The 24,129-nt window shown below is 34.5% G+C and overlaps 1 protein-coding gene across 6 annotated transcripts in view; it reads right to left on the bottom strand.

The window, feature by feature from the left end:
* Window positions 1–4,423: 4,423 nt before the first annotated feature.
* NAV3 (neuron navigator 3) overlaps window positions 4,424–24,129 on the bottom strand; it is a 295,341-nt gene continuing 275,635 nt past the window's right edge. For all 6 annotated transcript variants that reach the window (XM_054696195.1, XM_054696193.1, XM_054696194.1 and 3 more), the window contains 7 exons: window positions 23,474–23,709; window positions 17,605–17,759; window positions 16,259–16,330; window positions 15,508–15,704; window positions 14,495–14,613; window positions 10,822–11,025; window positions 4,424–7,060 (listed from right to left, as the gene is read on the bottom strand). In XM_054696195.1, coding sequence (XP_054552170.1) covers window positions 6,941–7,060; window positions 10,822–11,025; window positions 14,495–14,613; window positions 15,508–15,704; window positions 16,259–16,330; window positions 17,605–17,759; window positions 23,474–23,709 — 1,103 coding nt within the window. In that variant the 3' untranslated portion in view covers window positions 4,424–6,940. The remainder of the gene's footprint in view (window positions 7,061–10,821; window positions 11,026–14,494; window positions 14,614–15,507; window positions 15,705–16,258; window positions 16,331–17,604; window positions 17,760–23,473; window positions 23,710–24,129) is intronic.

The following is a 24,129-nucleotide window of genomic DNA, read 5'->3' on the forward strand; positions in this document are numbered from 1 at the left end:
TCAATGTTATTTCTTTAGATTATACCCCTCCTGTATAAATATTGCATTAAATGGGTATAAATGTATTATTTAAGTTTAAAAAATAAAAGCCAAATGAACTATAAAGATGTCCACCATATATTTTTAATTCTATTTCAGACTTCTATACTTGGTCAGGGTCTTTTTTTGTTGGAAAACATCTTAAAGTGAAATTCACATCTTCACCTCTCTTTTTTATATGCTAAGGATTCCTGTTTTGACCTTTACAGCCTCACCTGCTTTCTATGCTCCAGCATTACATTTCCCACTGTTTGGTGTGTTTTATCTGTTCCTCCACCCCCCAGGAAGAAAAACTCCACACATTAAAATTGCACTATATATAACTGAGACATTTTCAAAGGAATTGAAAGGCGGAAAGAAAAATAAAACTTGGTTGAAAGTACATAGTACATTACATCTAAAGAGAAAAAAAAAAAAAGTGTGAGGCATTACTTTGTACTCCATGACACAGGTCTTCAGATGATCCACCTCCTTCCCTGGATACAAAATAGCAGTTTAATTATTTAATCTGACTTCCCATGGAGTTCTACACCTTCTAAAATGATTCTTTTCAAATTTAATGTTTTTGTTTAGCAAACTTCCATAGTACCTCCTGGTTCAGAATTATTTTTAGTGACCATATATTTATTGAGAATACACTATGTTCTAGGTCATGCTTTTACCACATGATAAGTGGGACACCACAGATGTCTGCCTACCTGTCTGTCTATCTGTCTATTTACTATCATCTATCTCTATATGTCTAATTTTAGGGAAGCAAATAACTCAGATTCATAAACTCCTCTAGAGGATCAGACAGGCATGTGCAAGATGATGGCATTTAAGAATGTATAAGAGTTTTGGGGTAAAAGGAAGTAAACTACTATAAAAAAAAGCACTGTTCCAAACCTGGGACAAAATATTATTGCTTGCTATGATTAATAATCTCCTTTGTGTAGCCTAGAATTCTGATAAAATATTTAGCAATTTTCAATACTTGCTTAATGATTTATGGGGCTAATATTTGTCTTGGAAAACCAGTAAATAACCTATTCACCTGGCAGTTAAGTGTATGAGGATATTTAAGTAAATTATTTTTGTCTAATATACCTTTTCTACAAATTTCTCTACCAGGAGAGAGACTTCCAAACTGTTCTACAGAGACTTTTCCCATCAAGCAAGATTATAATAGAACTTTGACAAATGATCAGAGCTAAATTATCTGAAGAGTTGTTGTTCCTATTTCAATAATTACTCCCAGGCTCTACACAACACTAAAATCATAAGAAGAGAATGAACATGGGGACAGTGGACACGGTGAAAAAGGAAAGGAATGATTAACGTCCAGATTGAACAAGGAATTGTAATCTGATATATGCATCTTATTCCAAACAACAAAATACAGAAGAGTTGAAGGAGGTAATCACATTTACAAAGATCAATCTTTCTATAGAAAGACAATCCTATAGGAATAGAAACGTCATGAGTTATCAATATAAGATGATATTTAATTTTTAATCTTCTAGTAGCCACATCCCACATGGCGCGCAGACCTCTCCTGCCGCCCGCTGCTCCCCTCAGCAGTGTACTTCAGTCCTTCTGCCTGCTCTGCTCCCTGCTCTGGCTCTGGTGAATTCTCTCACCCTCCCTCGCTTCTGACTGTACCCAGTGCATGTATAAACAAAACAAACAAACAAACAAATAAATAAATAAACATGTCTCTATTAAAAAAAAGTGAAAAGAATCAGGTGGGTTAATTTTGATACTATAGGTAATACATACTAACATGTTGAAAACATCTTCACTTTAACATGTAATCAATGTAAAAAACTATTAAGTGGTTCATCATCTTCATAAACTCTGCCATGCTTTTTAGAATATTTAGGTGATGTATTAAAAATTCCAATGATAAAGGGTATATGTGTGAGTGTGTATGTGTATGTACATGTATAATAATCTTATTCTTATGGAAACAACTTGAGAACTTTCATTTACCTCTAATAAAATTCTAGTTCCAAATGTGCTATGTTTAATTTCCACAAATATCTTTTCTTAATAATGAACTCCTGGGTAACTCTGAAATAATGTATACTTCATGTAGAGAAGAGATCGTCTAATGATTATTTATCCAAATCATTTTCACTGAACTAAAAAATATTGAATTTAGTAATGTAACATTTTACCTATTGGTGCAAAGACAAAACAAAATTGAAGGTTTTTTTTTAGTATCTTAACTGATCAGAGACATAGAAGTAGACATTACTCTTAAAGTTGCTTATTGCTTACAAAATGTTTCTTAATATGAAGGCCAAAAGGCTGAAGTAAAGTTATTTGCATGCCTTCAGGTACAAAAAAAATCATGGTATGATTTATTCTCTCAGTGTCTCAAAAAATATTCTGTCACTACTATTTAGGGGACTTCTCGGTGGCCACCTTACAACAGAGAACTTAGGTACTCATCAGAATAAGAAGGGATGAAGACAGAAATTCAGTTGCACCAACTGTTAATCTCATATTCATAGCCTAAGCCTCAATGTCTTTGATGCCTGAGAAAACTGTCTGGTAAGTATTAGGTATATAATAAACCTTTGCTGAATAATAATAGCTAATAATTACATAGCATTTAAGATATGACATATTTTTCTTAATGCTTTTCACATCTTAAAACATTTAGTATCCAAAATAATCTTAGGAGTAGATACTCTTAACAGTCCCATTTTACAGATGAGGAAACTGAATGAAAAATACAATTTTAATAAGGCTATAAAATTACTTTGGTTATATTTACAAATTGAATCTTAGCATCAGTTGTTATGCCACTGCTGTTATTAATTTATTATCATGGCAGTGTTGATACAGCACTAACATTTACTCAAAGTTTCCTGACTGCCAGCAGTATTTTAAAGTGCTTTTCAGATTTGAATTTAATCTTCCCCCAGACCTATAGGTAGTACTATTACTACCCCTGCTATATAAGTGAGGAAATTGAGTTAAAATATGCATTCTTTTAAATACAACCTATTTTTAAATAGGTTTGATGGCTTTACACATTGTTCTCAAGAATTTTTGAAAATGGACTAATATATATTTTGTAACAATAATGGTTGTTAAGGTAGCTATTATCTATGCAGGGTACTCTGTGTTAGGCATTGTTAAGGGATTTGTGTGTAATAACTATATGATCTAGGAGAGGTGATTACTCTTACTCTCCTCAGTTTATAGGAAAGGAAACGGAAGCTCACAGAAGATGGGGAAATTGCCCAAGGTTACAAACAGAAGAATGAGGGTATTGGGGTTCACACTCACGTAGCTGGATATTCCATGTGTAAGAATTATATTTCATACTGTATTAATTCAGTATTTACCTGGATGGGATGAATTGTGCACATTTCCGGGATCTCCCAAACTGTGAATGAAGAAACAAATGCATCCATTTTAATTCATTAAGGATGACAAACCACTTCTTTTTCTTTGCTTTACAACTATTCTAATTTGAAAGAACTGGTTTTTAAAATTAAACTACAGCTTATATCACCCAAGTTTACATTCTAATTAAAGGCTTCACCCACTCTGAATCTTTTCGTAAGTTGAAATGGTGAAAAGCAAAGTTTTATATTAATTTACATAGAAAAACTGAGCATAACAGATGCCAAAAAAAAAAAATTAAACAAACAAACAACAACACCTACCAAGTCATACCAAATAACACTAAGAACAACAGGGATACCCAGCCTATAGTTCAGGAGATAGGTTGGCGACTCGACTCTAGGTGCTGCTCCCCTGCGCAGCTGCTGCAAATCAGGTGCCTTCAGTTGTTGTCTTAAAAGTGTAAATCATCTTTGGCTATCTTTTGGGTAGTGCAAACAGATTCTAATCTAGGTCTTTTGTAAAAGCAGAGTGGTGTAACTCACACTTTATTATAAAGTAGGGTGTGTCCATACTGGGGTTGGAAAAATTCTGGTTTTAAAAAGAATTCCATTTCTTTTTATAATTTTTATAAATTTCTTTTTATAATTTTTATTTAAAATAGAGCCACTGAAAGAATTATTCTGCTGTTGAAAAAATATTTAATGGAATAAAAGCAGATAGTTAATGAGTTCATTGAAGTGAATGTCACCTTTTCATTTTATACTAATTCTTATTTTATAACCACTCCTGCAGTCAGTTTTCTAAAAATACTCACTGAATAGATAACTTTGATTTTAAAAGATGTATCTTGTGCCGCCAGCTTATTTATTTACTTAAAGGTTATGAGCTTATTTCTATGAGGTACATAAAACAAAATTCTCACATATTTCTACTGATGGCATACTGATAGTGCAGCAGCATTTTAAAGCTTGACACTACTTGGGCATAATTTTTCAATTTTTCATCATAAATAGACACCAAACCTTGTTGTCAATAAATAATTCCACTTTAATGGCAAAGAAATAATTTAGACAGATACAGGGTGCACATTTGCAAAAAAATATATGCAGGCTGGTTTACAAGCTAGAGGAACAATAAACCAATAGAAAATACATCATCCAGTTAAGTCCATTGACACCAAGTACTTATTGTTGGGGCTTTACAAAGACTACAAAACTTTTCAGATGATTTATTTCACTGTTTCTGTCTATTTACATGATATGTTACATCAAAAATGTACAAAATATAAAATGTATACAGACAAATGTTTCACAAACTAGTTTAAGTTGTAAACTAGGTGGACCTACTGGGATGTATTGCAGGATTTTGTGTATGATCATGTTTGGACTGTGTTTCTCAAAATGGCAGGGAAAGATTAGCAATTTTCTTAGATCACATATTATACAAGGGCAACTAGTCACTCATCCAGCTACATATATCGATGTTTCACAAAAGATTTGATCCATGTTCGAGGCTTCAAAGTCAGGGTGACAACTCTTTGTGCATAAATTCAGTTCAGATTTCCCTTAGGGCAATAGCACCATGTAGGACCTATCAACATAGCAGCACTCTGAAAACTGCACAGATCTCTCGTGTTGTTATTGTTTTATAGCAACTGACCCATGGGTGGTCACAGAGAGTAGCACCAATTACACGTTCTGAAAGTAACACATTTTTACACGCATAGAACAAGTCTACACCATGGCCTAGCCCTTGGGTTTTAGAAACTAACAACCTGTCCTCTGTGCTTGGTGGTAACTTCTATGACTCCAATCAGTTTTCATGCACTGTCTTTAAAGCCTGCCATGACAGATGCACTTGCAGACATTTTCACTTATCCAAAAATGTACTGGCTTCATGTACAGTTTCGAAGCATGCTCACTCTAGCACTGATAGCTCCTGCATAGTCATAACAATTGTAAATACAGGACAAACACACCAGGTAATAACAGCTTTGAGGGTCTGCATTCTGTATTTGTTTGCAACGTACAGGAAATCTCAGCAAGTGAAACACCTCTTAACACCAACAGGATAAAATACACTTTTTTGTATTTGTTTAGATTTGTGCAAGTTTTAAAAATTATTATTTACAATACCTACCCAGTAGACTGTGCAAATCTAACCTTCTTTTACAGTATAGACGCTTCCTCTTCCACAGCGACTTCACTGCTTCAGTGTTCTTTAATGCTGAATTTCCCATGTACAACAATAGCAATCAAAATAACATGCTCAAAACTAATAATAATAATAATCAAATAGGAGTAGGGGAGGGGAAGCCGAATAGTTGTGCTCATGCTGCATTTAGTGCTTCCAGCTTAGCTGGATAAGAATTCAAAATCTCCTACCTTCTGAGACTCGCTCACCTAAAACTGGATGGAATTTAGCCACGTGTCTTCACTTTCAAGTGACGGTCAGTGAGGGTTTCTGGGTTACTTGAATATTTTGAAGGCTAGGCAAAGCATTCTATTCACAAGGTAAAAATACTGATCTTTCTCCTATTCATTTCTTCAAAAAATAAAAGAAAATAAACACAAAGATATATAGAGATGAGGCTACTGTGTTTACTGGTGTTGCTTGGTTGTAAATGAAGAAAAGACGGTGGAGATTGCCAATGGTTAGGATTTAAACCGACTGTTGAACTGTTGTAGAAATCTGTTTTAAGGCAGTGAGACAGCACCATAGGAAATGTTCCTTCTTTCACTGAAAAGGCTCAAACAAATAAAGCCCTAAAAAAGCCTTTTGTCAGTGTTGACTAATAATTGGTATAAAACTCTTGTTAAGGGAGTGGGCAGGTGGTTTAAAAAGACCACTGTGGTAAAAACAACCTTATAAAACCTGTGACTCATACACTAAAAAGTTGGTGGAGCACATCATGTGAACATGGCAGTTAAGAATTAAGTTGGCACTTATCCAGCTTGCCACAGTAGTGTTTTTCTGGTGGTTGCACAATTCCATTTGTGCTTAAGGAGAAATGGCCTCTTGGCTTAATTTTGGAATGGGGTGAGCGCACACACAACACTACTGGAGCCCTGCGACCAGCACCATGTGGCACAAAGGAGGTTGGACAGATTAGAAGAATGGACCCTGCTTGGGGAGAACAACCCCTCAGAGGAAACAAAAGGAAGGGACAAAAAAAGGTTTGCATTGTAAACTTTTAAAGAGGAAAAACATAACGTCCAGTTTGGCTATCCCATGTGCAATCTATTCGGTTGCCCTGTCATCAGGGTCATTTCCAGTTGAGGAATGGAGCCTTATATCACTCCATGGATATAAAAATGCCTAGAAATAAAATTAAGTTAAACTTCCTTTTCAATTTAGCATCTTGGCGGTTGAGACTTAATTCTGCTGCCTCCTTGGAGACCACGACTCTGGGTCAGGGCCCTGGACAGGGTGCTTTCATACTGGCAGTGGTATAGTGAAAATACCTTTCTTTTCAAACATTTTTCAAAGCATAGTCTTTCCCCCTAACTTTGTTGTTGTTTTTTGTTTGTTTGTTTGTTTGTTTTTTAACTCTCTATAGGGTAGATTCAAGAGATGAATCCAAAATGTCTTCATGGTGGCTGGTGCTGTCACTGTCGCAGCTTTGTGTGCCCGAGTAATTGGCTGCTTCTTGGAGTTTCATTAGCATATTCATCTGAAGAAAGAAAAAAGAGACATCCAGGTAGGCAATGAGGCATTGAGTAAGCCAGCCCCATGAGCAGCAAGGCCCTGAGTCACACTGAGGAACTGTCTCATCCCATCCAAGCACATTGGGAAAACAATTTTTGATTTTCACTTGCCGCCCTGGTTCCTAGACTGTTTTTCCCAAACATGATTCCAGTATCAAACCATAAGGAGCAAATAGGGCCTCTAGATAACTTTTTTATTGGGGGTTCTGAATGAATACGCTCCGGCAGGGAGACTGGAAAGGAAACTGTATCACAGCTGGACATCTGGGCTCGTGGCTAGAGAGTATGCCAAGCTCCCCAGCTTTTTGGCTGGGAGAAGCAGAAAGCATTGAATGGCAACTGGAAGTCGTGAATGTTCATACACACACAGACGCACACACAGAGTCCCCAGGGAGAAGGAGGGGATGGAGTGGAGAGACGCCAGCTGCTGCATACAAGCACACCATCTGCTGCTTAGGAGCTGACCTCGAGAGGAGGTGACTGAATGAAGCGGACCATGAGAGTTTGAAGAGAAAGAAGGAAAGAATCACTGTCAAATTTCTGTTGTGGTTGAATTTCTGGCTGAAATATGATTGATATGTCACTGAAAACAAAACCACCTTCTGGAACAGTAACGGCGGTCTCAAGTTTCCCAGTCTTACAGGACAATGGCAATGTCTGTGCTGGTAAAAGGGACATACACATGAAAACACCTGGGAAGAAGGACAGCTAGTGTTTCTAAGTATTACAAAATAAAAGGCAGCCACTTTGCTTGGATTTTGATAGATCTACAAATGCACTGTAAAAGAAATGATTGTTTAAATGCAAGTTGTGGATAGATGGTTCGAGGATTTTAGATAGCACAGAAAAATCAGTACACATCTTCATGAGGGTATGGATTTGTCCCCTTACCAAGTGTTTCTATAAATTATAATAATCTTTACACTGTTTAATGATACTAATTTTGCTATCTTATAAGGTAATCAATGCTCCCCCCATTTTAGAGAAATAGAAAATTGGATCCAACAGAAAGACAAAATGTTAAAAAGGACTCCTCAGTCATTTGTGAAGTTAGGCATACTTGAGAACTCACTGTAAAACGTGTACTCAACACATCTTTTAGACAAAGAGGTTACAGCCATTTTAATATTCTCTAGGACAATATTTTTCAACAAAATTTTTGCTCTAGCTCTGATGTATTAAATCATCTACTTGACGATATGAAATGAAAGTAGTTGGTGTTATCTTAACCTGCAAATCAAAGAGCCAAATGTATCCATCAGTACATATTCTATCCATCCCACCTTCCTTCTCGCTCACACACATACACCATACCCCTACAATCATGCACACTTATAGTCCCTATCTCTTTTCTTTTGCCAATTAGTTCCTCATCAGTTGTTGGCTATATGTTCAAGCATTTAGGAAAAGAGGATTAATAAATCAGAACTGCACTTTGAGCAAACACGATTTACTAAGAGTAGAAATGGTAATTAAAGGGTTATGATTAAAGGGTTACAATTCTAGTTCAGTCACATAGGTTTGAAATCACTTGAATATTGAATGTTGCAAGTTTTAAGATTAAATAAGAGTGTTATCAAAGTCTTAATTTTTGAAAACGATACCATATAGTAAATATGTTCCATTAGAATAAATTCCAAATGTAGATTCATAATAAAAGTATATAAGGAATTTAGTTTACCTTTTTATAGTGCTACTTTTTGCATTCAAGTCAAAGGAGATTACAGGAGGAAGGTAAGGTTACACATCATTCAATACTCCCTCAAACAGATAATTATTCTCTATAAAAGTATCTCATTGTTTCTTCCCCATAGTCATAACTATAATCTGTGATTTCTTTTTTTAAATAAATATTTATTTATTTATGCATACAAGAGCTGGGGTACAGGCCAGAGGTGTGGGGGATCAGAGGATTCACCAAAGACAGAGTGGGGAGCAGAACAGACAGATTAACTGAAATACACTGCTGAGGGAGCAGCGGGCGAGACAGGAGAAGTCTGCTGTGCCATGTGGGTCAGCTCCCTGACTGGCCAGGAATCGAACTCACGCTGCAGTAGTGCTGCAACTTAACCCCTTGGGCCACAGGGAAGCCCTAATTTATCATTTCTAATACCTTGATCAGGCTTGTGTTGGTAAAGATTGAAACATACACCAATTAAAAACAAATAAAACATTTACTTTTCTATTAGAATGTGCCTAAAGATTTATTTTTAAATAATTATTTTGCCATTTGACATATGAAATATTATAACTTGCTCCTTAAAGATGCTTAGTTGAGTAGCAGATTAGGAATCAGATTTTTACTTTTACCCCAATTTTCACTCAGATTAGGTAATTCTGAATCTCTTTTACATATTAGAAGATAAAGGATTCAGAGCTAGGAAAAAAAAAAGTGTTGAATAGGATTAACTACCCAGGACTGAGAAAACTGTGGGCATTGCCTAATAAGGGTCCCATACTCTACAGAGTAACTCTGAAAACAAACCCTATAAACACCCCTTCTTGCCTGAAATAGGCACATATACCAAAACTGCAAAGGCAGGATTGTAATTTATTAAAAATTGGGATGAAATAATCCAAACTCATATACTTAGTCTTTTATTTACTCTTTTGAATGTTGGTCTAGATGCTACTTGCCATTATTTAATTCATACTCACATGCATTCTGGATTCAAACCAATTTCACCACCACTGCTGATTTCTAACTATGAATAAGTTAAAGAGCCAGGTACCTATGATAAAAATTGAAATCCAAGCCCTTGGAAACTTTATAATTTGGAGAATAATACCTATATAGGAGATCCTTGGACTCTAAACAAGTTTATGTCCATACTTCAGTGATTTTCTGTAGCCCTTTGAAATATTATTTAAATTTTTTTTGGAAAAAATCTTAAAAATGTATCAGACTTTTCACATATAACCACTGACATGCTAGTAATAATAGCTGAGATGGCGACGATGATGATGTGTAACTGTGTGTTGTGTGGGAGAGTATAAGAATGTGGGTATAAAATACTCTAAAAATATTAACTAATTTTATGGCCTTGGGTGTAAATTTATAGGTTATGATTTTTAATCATTTCCTTTTTGTTGAAATAATATGTTTATTTCAATATTTCTTTTTTCTGTATCAACTGTATAAATTGAATGGTATCTTTAGTCATAAATAAATAAAATAATGTATTACACACATTACATTTGGTACCAATTTATACAAAGGAGCCATAAAAATAAAAACTACATAAGAAAGTATTTTTCCTAATAATGCCATGTACTTAATATAGTCAGAATAGTTGATATAATGAAAAATAATCTTTAATTTTCCAAGTACACTATGAATTATATTCTTGGTTATTTTTTGTCAATTAAGAATAAAGTTCAGTTTTCTCTTAACTATCTACTCAATTGAATCATACAATGTTTAAAATTTATTTATTTGTTTATATTATGTTCTGCATAGTAAGGGAAAATTTATGATCACAGAATTCAGGCTGGTGTCAGTGTTTCCTGTTTACCCTTAAACATAAGAGTTTGATTGTTTACTTTAAGAATATCAACAAGCGAAAGCAGACTAAAGGTAAAAGAGTTCAATCTAAGTAACAATGTCTGGTACATAACCAAATATAACCTAGTGTAGCAAATGTCATTGATACAAATGACAAGCTTCTAATGGCCACGGACTGTACTTAAGATTCTACTGGGAAAAAAGCAAACATCAGCCTCTTACCAAGGGATCCCCCTCTGTATCTGTTTGTGGAATGTGCTTTGAGGTTGTGGCTTCCTTAGTAGATATGCAGCCTTCATACCCAACATCTTCAGGTCTCAACTGAAGTAATGCTGGGCCCTCCTGAGGCAGAGATGCTGAGCTCCATGGGTATGTATCAAGCACCCATTTTGAAGGATCTTCCCAAGGTGCACGTTTCCCATACATCTAAAAGGGGGTCACACATTCATTAGCACATATGAAGTACATTTCTAGTCAGTCACTACTAATTGAGTGGATCCTCTGCTCTTTGAGTTCTTATGGCACTTTCAAGGGAACTGAATGTCCATGTATTACTTTTCAGACTAAGCAAGTATCATCTACCCATTCAGTTCACTTCAAATTTGAAAGTTAGACAATAAAGCTGATTTCTGCAATAGTTGATTAGCATTTGGGAAATACAAAGAGGGAGGTTTGTTTTAAATATATGTAGAAACAAAGGCCTACAATTTATTAATAATTCTATAAACCAAAAGAAAACTCAAAATTGAAAAATAAATGGGTAGTGACATGAAAATAGTAGTTCTTTCTTGGAATTCCCTTTCACCTTGACCTGCTTCACCAGGGGGCAGTGCTGTTTAGCAGGTGCATATTTGGTAGCAAAGCACACACTGTTTCATGTGGCTTGTTGTGATTCAGTGAGACAGAAGCAAAATGGTGGACACTGACACCATGAAATGTTCACAGAGTACCTTGGGATTTTTTTTTGGGTTTTCCTGAAGAAGATACATGAGACTGGCCTTAGCAAATGAGTATTTCAGGTCATGATATCTGTGCATTCCCTTCAATGATGGCATGGACAGAAATCAATAGGATTTTTTTTTAATAATTTTATTATGTTGGAGCATTAGTTTTCTTTCAGTTAAAAACTTAGAGAGGGGCCTCCCCAGTGGCGCAGCGGTTGAGCGCTGGGTTGCGAGGCTGCCCGCAGCCTCTGCAGCGCCGGTTCGATCCCCGGCTGCTCCCCGGCCACCGGAGGAGGGTCCCACATGGCGCGCAGACCTCTCCTGCCGCCCGCTGCTCCCCTCAGCAGTGTCCCTTGGTCCTTCTGCCTGCTCTGCTCCCCGCTCTGGCTCTGGTGAATTCTCTCACCCTCCCGCGCTTCTGACTGTACCCAGTGCTTGTATAAATAAATAAATCTTTAAAAAAAAAAATAAATAAAAACTTAGAGAATGTAAAACATAGCTAGTGATACAACTTAAACTATCTGAATAAAAATGTGCAATTCTTAGAAAACAAGTGTTATAAAAAGAATATGAACATCTAGAATCAACCAATGAGAGTCTTTAAAAAAAAAAAACACAGTAAAATTATGATTACTCATCAAAAACTAAATCAGTCCAATTCTGTGTTTTGGAGTAAAACAGATAGTAGTAACTGAATTGAAAGAACAAAATTTTAAAAATTCAGAATGTGATAAACTGATCATTAGCATTTCAAGAAAGAACCACCAGAATGAAAGTCAAATTCCATTGAAACACCAGTGTTTTTTTTTTTTTTTTTTTTTTTTTTTTTTAACTAGAACATCTGGCAGAGAGTATTTCCCATATGGTTCCTCTACAAAGTATCAGCATTCATTTGAAAAGAAATTTTTTTCTCTATTCCTTACAATGCAGACTTTTAGCTTTGCAATCATACTTTGTTTTCCCACCTCTTCTAATTCAAGGTTCTTTGATGCCAGCAGATTCAAGGGATTCAGTCTTGACAAACTGATTCTTTTTTTTCCTGCCCCCCCAGAAGGCATATGTGGGCCACCTCAGGGATATGTCTGCCAATGGACTTCTGGCTGAGACCATGCTTCAGTAACAAGGAGAAATATCTACCCAACATGAGGTTTTATATTTTCCCTCTGCCATATGCTGGATTTCCCCCCAGACCACTTCCTACATCATGATTGACTCAGTTTTTATACTAACCCACTACCACACATCTAGAAATAAATTTGAACTATTTTTATTTCCTCAAAAATAATTTTGATGTGACTTTCAGTTAGTTTAAGAAACTGGCATTACTTCTGTGATTATACTTTTGCACAGATGGAAGGTTTATACGATTATAACTATCAAGACACTGTGATAAATATTTATTTAATATTTATGTTAAATATTTAAAATATTAAAATGCTATAATATGTAAAATATTAAATATTAAAGATATTGATTTAAATATTTGATGCCCCTTAAAAAACAAGACTTAAGGAAGCTAAGCACTTTTGGGAATTACTGTTTTTGAGGTTTTAAAAAGTTTCTTTTACTTTTACTGTTTTAGATCAAAGAACACAAGGAGAATTTCACATATAAAAGTGTGGATAAAAGTTTATGATTACTGAAACTGTATATTGAGAACAAATTATTCATTTAAATGTTAAAGACTGAGTTCAAGAATATTCAAAATAATTTTTTGTATTTTTTTTTGCTGTAAAAGAATGGAATTGAGAGTCTCAATTCATATCTTAGGCAGTGAAATAGTTTTAGAATAATCCAGAAAAATGATATGTTCAAACTTAAAAATTAAAGTATTTCATGTTGTTTTTTTTTTTTTTTTTTAAATTTTGTTGGGGCCACTTTGGGGCTCGATTGGCTCATTCCCTTAAAAATATGAAATTGGGTTATTTTAATTTGGAGTACAACTAATTAATAGCTTTCTCTAGGATCATTGTATCTGCATGATCATAACACTCTCAGAGTATTCATCATGTTCAGCAGAACCATTTCATTAGATCTAACTAGTTTCTTGACATCTACAAGATAGGAGAGCACAGTGGTAAAGGAAAATGCATAACCAAGTATTTAAATAGCAAAATAAAGAATTAAACAATATTGCGGATAACAAAGTATGAATGCATGAGCTATATCTTAATTCTAGCAAAAAACTGCCCAAACCTTGGCTTAGTTATTGAAAAGAAGATTGGGTTCTTTTATAAGTTGGGTGATTATGGATTCACCCTAATTCTACAATTTCATGAAATTTTAACTGCAATTTAAGCAAACAGCAAGACTGATTAAAAAGAGACACTTTTTCCAAAGACAGGGTATTCTTATTACTGAAGTATTTTGACTTTTAGTTAAGAGAAAAGGGAAGGACTGGTTGCAGTACTTCATCATATAGTAAATAAGAACAGCAGAGATTCTGCTAATCAAATCTGTCACAGTTTTTAAAAAAAGTGAATTGCCTTAGAATTGAAAGCATTACCTCAAAAACATTAGAAAGATCTTACAGGCAATGTTACAAGGCTACAAACAACAAAACATGCTAGAAACCTCACATACAAGCAAAAACTACTTATTTCACATTACATAAGGGGCTAAGTGACCAAGGTCCATGAAAACACATCTATGTTATAAGATGTAGAATTGTGCAATTAACTTGCTTTTCAATCAGAAGGGTCGGCAAACATCATGGAAATAAATTTGAATTTAAATATATAGTTGTGATAACTATGTTTTCTTTTTCTTCTACATATTTATTCTCAGAAAAAACGTATATACTAATTCCTTTTTAAAACTTTACCACCATATTTACATAATTTAAGACTTTAGTTTTCTGCATATATAACACCAAGAGAAAGTAATGCATTTTGCTCTCAAAATGATTTTTTTTCCTTTTTTTAAAAAGTAAAGAAAATTGTGTACTATACCTGAAGACCTTCTCTCACTGCCTCCAGAATATAAGGTACTAAAGAATAATTCCAGAGATCCATGAACCACACTCTAGAACCTTCTACATCCATAGGGCAAGGAAGGAAAAGTCGAGGACCTGAGAAAAAACAAAGAACAAAACCTTTCTAAGAACTCTAATATTTACCAATATAAATACTATGATAGCATTTTGGGGAAATTAGTACATGTTTGTAGGCTATTTAGAAAATTATAATCTTAGCTAGCTTACTAAAGTATGTTTTATCAAGACCCAGTCTCCAGGACTCTCATTTCTTTTTACACTAAAATTTTAATCTGAAACATAATATATTAGGGTTAGGAGGTCATAATTAAAGGTCATGATTCAGCCCAACTGACCCATTTTACAACTGACGAAACTTTAGTGCAATGAATTGACAAATACAAAACATCATTATTTGCTGAGTGGGACTGAGACCTGGTCTTTGGATCCCAAATGTAGAATTCTTTCTAATACATACTGTGTCTTTAGTGAGTAAGTCTTTATGATTCACAACAATAGGACAGGTATTTCTATAGATGCAACTTAAGAAGGAATACAAAAATAAGTGTCTATGAGAATCAAAGAGAAATAATTCAGACAATTTTCCATAAAACACCTAAATGACCTTCAACTAAAATCTCTTACAACTATATACATATATATATATTTGATAAGATCCATAACTGAAATTTATCTTAGCATAAAAACTATACTCTGAACAGACACAATTTATTTCAGTTATCTGACTTTTGGTTATTTTTCTATACAAATTTATATGTTCTCAGTAAAATCTTAGTAAATCATAATTGTCAAAATGAATCTAATAGAAAATATAAAGCTCTGAAGAAGGCAAACTTTCAGAAAAAACAATTTAAATCTTTGGAAGCTTGAAAAACAGCTTCACTTGTTATTTTCTACCATCCAATCTGGCTATCTTTATCACGTACTCTTAGTTCCTGGAAAATGGCATATTGCAATTTTGGAACTCACCAATGGTAACATCAGAAGAGCTGTGTGTTTCCAAAAATCTGTTGAGATGATGCCATGTCTTAGGAATCCAATCTATAATTTTGACTAGGTCATTATTGCGTGTATTCCTTTCAATTTCTAACTCTATCAGTTTCCTTCGCAGATATCTGCCTAAAAAGCCTTTCACTGGTTCTGTGTGGTTTGCACATAGTACCCACCTATAAAGAGAAAAAAAATAATCAGAAATCTTTATATAAATTAAATACTAATTCCATAGTGAATTCTCTATTGTAACTACTAATGTTCCTGTTTCAATCAGGGGTCAAATTTTAATGGCCATCATAGTTAGGAGGTCTTTAGCATTAGAGTTAAAATGCAACTGACTTTTCTTTTTGAGCTAAAGAGAAACTCGTGTGCGTCAGAAGTGAGTGGGAGTATACATGCTGAGCACTCTTCTGTAGGAGAATCATAAATCCTGAAATAGGAACTCTCTTCACATTCCTCACACTTGGAAGAAAAGTGCTCTACTTTAGATGGTGACATAGTGAGCAGGAAAAACATTTCTTTTTTTTTTTTTTCAAAGAAATATTTCTGCTTACAGCTTGAGGATCACAAAATGTCTGCTTGAGAAAGAGTGTGAGAAGAAGTGAGAATTATTTTCACACCACCGGTCACCACTGGCAAGATTTGTCAATGTACAAATGGAAAAAAACAATTGAAAGCAAACAAAAAGAGATCATACAAGAGAAAAAAATATTCAGTTCATTTTTACCTGAAATTGTGATGCAACTCTAGATTTGGTGATGAAGAAACTCCCTGATTCATTGTTCCAATAATATATGGGCTGGAAAAAAATAGCAAATGTAGATGTATTGAGGAGATTAATACATTAATCTTATTTTAGAAATCATATTAGATAAGTATGGATTATTCCACTTCAACATTAGGCATTAAAATAATTATTTTTTAATGTTAGGTTAGAAAATGACAAAGGTCAGAGAACCAGAAATTCAGATTTGGGGTTCTAGTTTCAGCTCTGGCATTCTAGGCAAATCATTTCCTCTCTGTCTATGTTTATTTACCAATAAAATAAAAAGGTTAGAATAATCACAGAGGTTTTATCCCATGCTAATATTTTATGACTTTTTATATCAAATTCATTAATTTTCCTCTTTGTTAGTTTATAGCTATTTTGAAGATTCTTATTAACATGAGAGAATTTGTATTCTCATTTCATTGTTTATTTTATGCTGAGCTATCTTATTTTTTTTTAATTACTAGCAGAGGGATGAACTAATGGTATATCTGAGGCAATTAAAATATTTATGCAATTGCTCTTATATGTCCTTTTTTCAGAGGCCATACTACAATGGGTCTTAATTGTGTTTTTGGACTTTTTATTTCCTGTTTTAATCTTTTCTTTAGTTACAAACAGTTAAAAATTAGACTCAATGGAGAGAGGTACATCTATATAAAAATGTGCCTAATTTATTTCTAAAGGAAGTTGCACTTAAACTTTTTTTTTAAGATTTATTTATTTATTTATACAAGCACTAGGTACAGTCAGAAGCGCGGGAGGGTAAGAGAATTCACCAGAGCCAGAGCGGGGAGCAGAGCAGGCAGACTGATGAAGTACACTGCTGAGGGGAGCAGTGGGCGGCAGGAAAGGTCTGCATGCCATGTGGGACCAAACCCACGCTGCAGAGGCTGTGGGCAGCTTCACAACCCAGCGCTCAACCGCTGTGCCACCGGGGAGGCCCATGCATTTAAACTTTAAGATGGATTGAGAATGAAACTAGAGTCCGAAAGTCTCAGTCTTTTTTTTTTGAATTTCATGATTCAAATATTTCATCATTGACATTGGTCTTCTACTTCTTCCACATATCTGTAGAAGCTGACATTATGAGTAAATGATTTTTTTTATAAGAATGAATGGGACACAGTGTTTGAATGAATAGACATTGTAAGGAACGTGTAGGGAGTTGGAAATAGAGTATAATATTAAAGAAAGCTCCTTAGTGTCATTGCCATAGGTCTTTTAAGGTGTAAAGGCATACGACAGCAAATTTGATCACCACTTTTTTGTATTTCATCATTCAAAATATTGTATTAGCATACCATTTGTTGTATTTACAGTTGAGAAAACCATTGAAGATATCACTCAAAGAGCCCACGTGATGAAGATTATCAAGAATTATAACAACTGGGAGCTCTACACCATTATTATCAGCACTACACTGTTCTGCCAGGTTAGCTAGATACTGCTGCAATTCCTTTAAAAAATAAAGAAAAAAATACATTGTGTTAAAATCATACCAAGGCAGGCAATTCACATTTTAGAAAGAACAGACATGATTTACATTCACTATCTTTGATTAAAACTCACAGAACATTCCATTGATATAAAGCCTTATACTACATAAAAAAATCATATAAATCTTAGAAGATCCTTTTTTTGAAGGAAAGAAAAAAGAGAAGAGCCAGCACAGAACACCTTCAACAAATATAAAACTATAAACACAAAGGCATACTTCAGTTGTATCCTCCCCAGAAGGAAAGCAAAAGAGAGTTTTGGATATGTACTTGTATGGGAAGCCATAAATATTGAAACTTCATTTTTGGTTCTGATATTTCATTATTAAAAGTGGGTTTTAGCAAACCATTTAATTTCAAGTATAGACTAAATCCAAATTGTACCTCTATGCTACCACTAATACTTTAAATGTTTTAATTCCAATTAATTTCAATGGGATGCATCTAAAAGTACAGCCCTGAGACTTGGATAAAAAATGTGGTTATTTATTTATAATCTGCATGCAACTGCTGTAATTTTAAACAAAGACAAAATTTGTTATATTTCACTGGATCACTTGGCATGAGCATTTAGAATTTCGTGAGCTTCTGGTTCTTTTACAGGTATTATTTCTGTCTAATAGCTTTTAATCTAAATATGATAACCAGTTTGCTGATTGACTGCTCTCACAGATGGGTAGGCCAAGAACATAATTAGGTTCCTTAGAATTATCCTAATCAGTAAGAGCATTTCCATAATATTTGCATATTTACAATTGCATTTTCGATTTATGAATCCTGCTCAGGGTTAAGAACAACTCTATGATTCCAATTTCTGGCAGTCAGGTAAATATGTGAACCAATCACCCTCTATGAAACCTCCCTCTGTCTGTAATAGCACTTTTAGAGCTAGAGTGGAACTAAAGTAGAAAGGGATAAAACTATAATGGCCAGGGTTTTGAGACATTTAGAGTAATATCTTCACTTAAGTTCATGCGCTATTTTTCTCACATTGAGAATCACATAGAATCAATATTGCCTAATGCAAGAACATAGAAATGAATGTTTACCCTGGTGAATGATCTGAAAAATTTCATTAACCTTAACAGAAAAAATGGAATTCACATCACTAATCTAGCTTTATTAAATCATTCACTGCAGGGTATACAATAATAATGAAACATTGTTCAAGTAAGTCTAACACGTTTTATGGATAAATAAAGTACTTTTCTGGACATTGGAGTTAAAAAGAGGGAGTCAGAACACCTTTCTCTAAAGGTGTTAAAAGTTGTCATGTTAGGGGTTGAAAATGCAAATATTATAAATCATTTGAATACAGTGTCATCATATATTAAAAGCTATGAGAGGTCAAGAGACGGTTTCAGCTTGCTGGTGGGTGTCAGAGAAAGTTTTCTGGAAAAAATGATATTGGAACTTGGGAAGGTGGTAGGTATAGGTTATGAACACTAAGTTCATAACCAGTAAACTTAAAAAGCAATATGATATGGGGGTAGGGGCGGGGAGGGGAGGGATTGGGGTCAAAATAAGGGGGTTGCAATTGTATGGGGAATATAAAAATAAAATTTATAAAAAAATATGAAACATTCCTTGAGAGAAGCTAAAAGAGTCCTATAGGAGGAAGAAAGGTTAATTGCAACTAGAGAATCCTAATAGACTTTATAGCAGGATCTTGAATAATGCGTGGAATTCAAAATTACAACTATGCAGTTAATTTTCCTTTCAACACGTTTTTAGCAAACATCTAGTGCTCTGTTACCAAGAATTCATAGATAAAGCATAATTTTTATATTTCAGGTACTTAGAGTTAATAAGCAAAGGGCAGATCAATCACATTATGTTATGATAAATGAAATGCAGAAACACTGGAGGAAAATATAAGAGAGTAATGAAAAACCAGCTTTAAGATTCAGAGAATTACAGGGTACAGCTGGGGAACACTGCTGAAGTATTAAGTATATAGGCCAGAAGTGTGAGATATGTTTGGGGAAATAAAATTCCTGGAAAACAGAAATAGTACATGGTGGTGGAGTCTACAATGAAATACAAATAACAGACTTGGAATCTATGCAGAGTAATTTGGAATTTACTATATAGATAATTGTGTGCCGTTAATGTCATTCATTTTCAGCAGAGGGAAGCAATTTATTTATAAAAGGTGATATAAACATGAAGGATAATGATTAATTAGAAGAACCTGCAAAGGACATGGGATTTGCTAATTAAGACATCACTGGATGACTTAGGAAAAACAAGGTCATTAGTGTCACTAAGGTTTTCTCCCATCTTGAGAGGGTAGTAGATTTTGGGGGGAAGCTAATGATACCTAGGGCCCATTAACAAGTAGAAATAGGCATATACAAGTAATTTTGTTATATAACTTAGGAGTTTTGTCACAGACCCCTTTCAGTTACTCTAGGATCCCATTTTAGTTTAATTGGGATGAAATCTGAGATCAAAGTATTGATACATTAATATTAATTTTCATGTCCAAGATCTAATCAGGAGGAAGAAAACATTATATCTACCAGATGGACACTGATAATGGCTTTGAAAACATACACAGAACATTATCATTTACATAAAAACCATTGATCATTGCTTTCCCTACCTCTGATTCCAGAAGCACTAAAAACAAATCTGCCAAGTCTAGTTTTCTGATCTCTTCCCACCTAACATTCCAAGTGGCTTCAGCTGGCCACAGACTTCTTCCTCAATCCATCTCTACCCTTCTGGGCCTGCTATATCAAGTGTCACAAAGTGTAATTGTTTATGTGTACTGCTCTCAATCAAAATATTCCAGCTGGCAACTTGAAAGAGGGCTTAAAGAGTAGGAAGAGGGACAGAATGTAAAACGCAGAGGTACCAAAAGGATTTTTTTTTCATTTGATGGTTCATTGTTTGAATTTTTATTTTTCTGTAAGTCAGAAAGCATTTTTCAGCTTTGTCTTTCCACTGCTGTCTAAGTCGTTGTGTAAAGCTTGTCAGCAATTATACAGCTCCATTTTTCAGGGAATGAATTTATTTTTGCATGCTTTCCTTACATTTTACTTCAGTAAACCTTTACTTTTGCTGCTAGCCCTCACAGAATTCTAGCTTGTCATTTCTATTCCTTTATATCATCTTTATTTACCATCTACCCACCTCCTCCCCAAAAAAAGTGTGGGTTCTCTAACAACTTGCCAAGAATTGGCCAAATTCTCTGGCAATGACTCTGTATTCAGCATAACTGACAGATCATTCCCATTTTATAAACATAAACAATAAGCAGTTAGTTGTATTTTGTGCTTCTTTGGTGCAGAATGCCCTGTCATTTGTCCATAGTTTTCTTCTTATTACTGCTCTGTAGAATTATTAAATCTGTTCAAACACTCTTAATAATGCTTCATTTTTTATTATTTTGTCATAACAAAAATTAAATTGATGTAATAATGGCACAAGTTATTTTATTTTGAAAAAGTAGAAACTAAAAGCTGGAACTATATAATCAAGAAATTTTTTAAGTACACTCATGTAATACTGATAAGAACATCTCCAAGCACCAAACATTATTTTACTTTATCAAATATTTATACAAAACACTTGACATAAAAAAACAACATATATAAAACAATGGATATGGGGGGTGAGGCATATGTTATAGTTCAGGTTAATTAACCTACTTTATTTTGGCATGTCAAACTATATCCTAATGAAGCCCAAATTGTATTTTATTTGCTTCAAAACTTGATTTTAAGTGATCCCCAACTTTATAAAAATGCACTGGTTTCCCCTAAAAATTTATTTTACTCCTATTTTCAACCACTTGTTTTTTTCATAAAGTAATTTCTAAAGAGTCCTATAACAAAAACAGTATGGTGATTGCTGAAAGGTGTGGTGGGGGTCATAATGGTAAATTCCAAAAATTGACTTTATATTTATGGTACAGGAGGGTAACTAGAATTATTGTGGCAACCTTTTTATAATACACATACATTTCAAATCATTTTGATGAAGTCCTGAAACCAATGCAATCTTATATGCCAGTTATTTCTCAGTAATTTTTTTTAGAGTTTTGCCACATCAACGTTGTGAGAAAACAAAGAGAATAATGAGGATGACTAAGATCTTCTCAATGCTTTCATCATTGTGACCAAAAATTAAATACATAAAAAGCAAAAAAGACTTTTAAATAAAGATAGGAGGAAACCCAGAATTCACAGGAGACATGTATGCTGAAGCAAAAAATAATTTTATTCTTCCTACTTCTGTTTAGAGAAGAGCTAAACATTCTCCCTCATGTTCCAAATTTCTCTTTAGCTGAAATGAGAATGGCTGGTTCAACTGCAATTTGAATAGCACTGGGTTCCAAGGAAATATTTGAAATTCATGCGCTATATTTATTTAACTATAAGAGATCCCATTGTGTTTTCTGTACATACTTGTTCTCCTCTAAAAATACATAAAGGGCAATTGTGAACAAAGGTTTGTGGGTGTGTGGTGTCTGTACAGTTCTATTTATAAGAAACACTGGGAGTCAAGCACTATTATAACTGCAGACAACCGTTATACTACATTTGCTCCTTGTATTATTATCTTGCCACTTTCCTTCCCTGTCTCTCTATCTCTGTCACTTTAACACACACACAGTTAGTACTTATCACAACTCAACTATTTTTCACAAAGAAATTCAGTAATCGGCCCTAGATCCCACCATTGGTCAGTTCTAGAGAGTTACTGAACTACCCCATTAAGAACCTCTGTTCTAAGCTCAAAGTCAGGTTTATTCCAACAATGTTTGTGTTGCTTTTGGGAGTCATGTTTATTTCTGAAAATTTGCAGGCCTGCGATTTCTGAGAGTCTGGGTCAGTCTGCATCTAGATTATCTTTGGATAAACCACATGACCTAATTATTATCTGGAATCCCTCAAGGTGCTGTATATAATAGATGTGGCGTCCTAAGAGTAAAAACTTAGATTGAATTGATTAAGAATCTAATGAATAATTATAGGCAATCATAGTCTAGTGATATGTTAGGCATCAACTGTTCATTTTTAGGATTCCTTATTTTACTCAGAATACATGAAAGTATTGGCTATGTGTATAGTTCAAGTCCATTATAATGGCACATTAGAGTTGATGATGAAATGAAACGCTGTTCCAATTTTCTAAAATTCTTAAGCAGAATTTATATAGAAATATGATAGAAGCAAATTACTGCTCCTAGAATTTCTGCTTATAATATTTTAATTATATCCAAATTCACAATGTTCCAACATCCTCAGTGAATATGTATTTAATTATTAAAACTCAGTCCAACTATTGCTTTTTTATTAAGCTCTGATTTCTCCAAGAAGAGTTATTTTTTCCTCCTTGCTTCCATAGCACTGCGCATGGGTCTCCACCTACTGTAAGGTTTCCTAAATAGATGTCTAAGAAACATAAGAAAATAGGACCCTGTTATTTTTCTCTGTACATTTTCAATATTTGTGGAACATCTGATAATTAAATGATATTAAATAACAATCCTGTTTAAATAAATGTGACAGCATTCATTCATCTACAAGATTCTAGTTTTAGTCAAAGAGATGGATATGCTTCCATGTACACTATGATAGTTCCATACAGCCTGAACATTTAATTGCTTAAGACACTTACAGATAAAGAGCAACAGTTCTCTTAGGATATTATGGCTTACCTTACTTGACTTGTGGTCCACATTAAAAGTGGCAATTGCATCCTCTGCTTTTTTCCTCCCAGATTTGGTTATTACATACTCAGCAAGTTTATTTGCTAAATAGGTCTTTCCAGTACCACTAGGTCCTGAGAGTATAATTCTGTGATGCTCCATCAACAAGTTAAAGTACCTTTGGGTAATTGGTTTAGGAATCAGTGTATCAAAAACAAAACTGTCCAAACTGTTTTCTTCTACCCCTGAAGGAAGAAACAATGGGAATAACAAATCTTATTCTTCTATAGACACTAGAATTTAAAATATGGTGTCAAGTAAAACAGAGTTTTGCTCATCATGGGAAGAGAGTCCTGGAAAAAAACAATTGTCTTGATATTTCTTTTTTTTTTTTTTTTTTAGATTTATTTATTTATTTATACAAGCACTGGGTATAGTCAGAAGCACGGGAGGGTGAGAGAATTCACCAGAGCCACATCGGGGAATAGAACAGGCAGACTGACGAAACACATTGCTGAGGGGAGGAGCAGGCGCGGCAGGAGAGGTCTGTCGCGCCATGTGGGACCCTCGCCTGTGGCTGGGGATCAAACCGGCGCTGCAGAGGCTGTGGGCAGCTTCACAGCCCAGCGCTCAACCCTGTGCCACCAGGGGAGGCCCTGTCTTGA

The sequence above is a fragment of the Talpa occidentalis genome, unplaced genomic scaffold (genome assembly GCF_014898055.3).
Source record: "Talpa occidentalis isolate TD23 unplaced genomic scaffold, MPIMG_talOcc4v2.1 talOcc4.16, whole genome shotgun sequence".
In the NCBI taxonomy this organism is placed as follows: domain Eukaryota; kingdom Metazoa; phylum Chordata; class Mammalia; order Eulipotyphla; family Talpidae; genus Talpa; species Talpa occidentalis.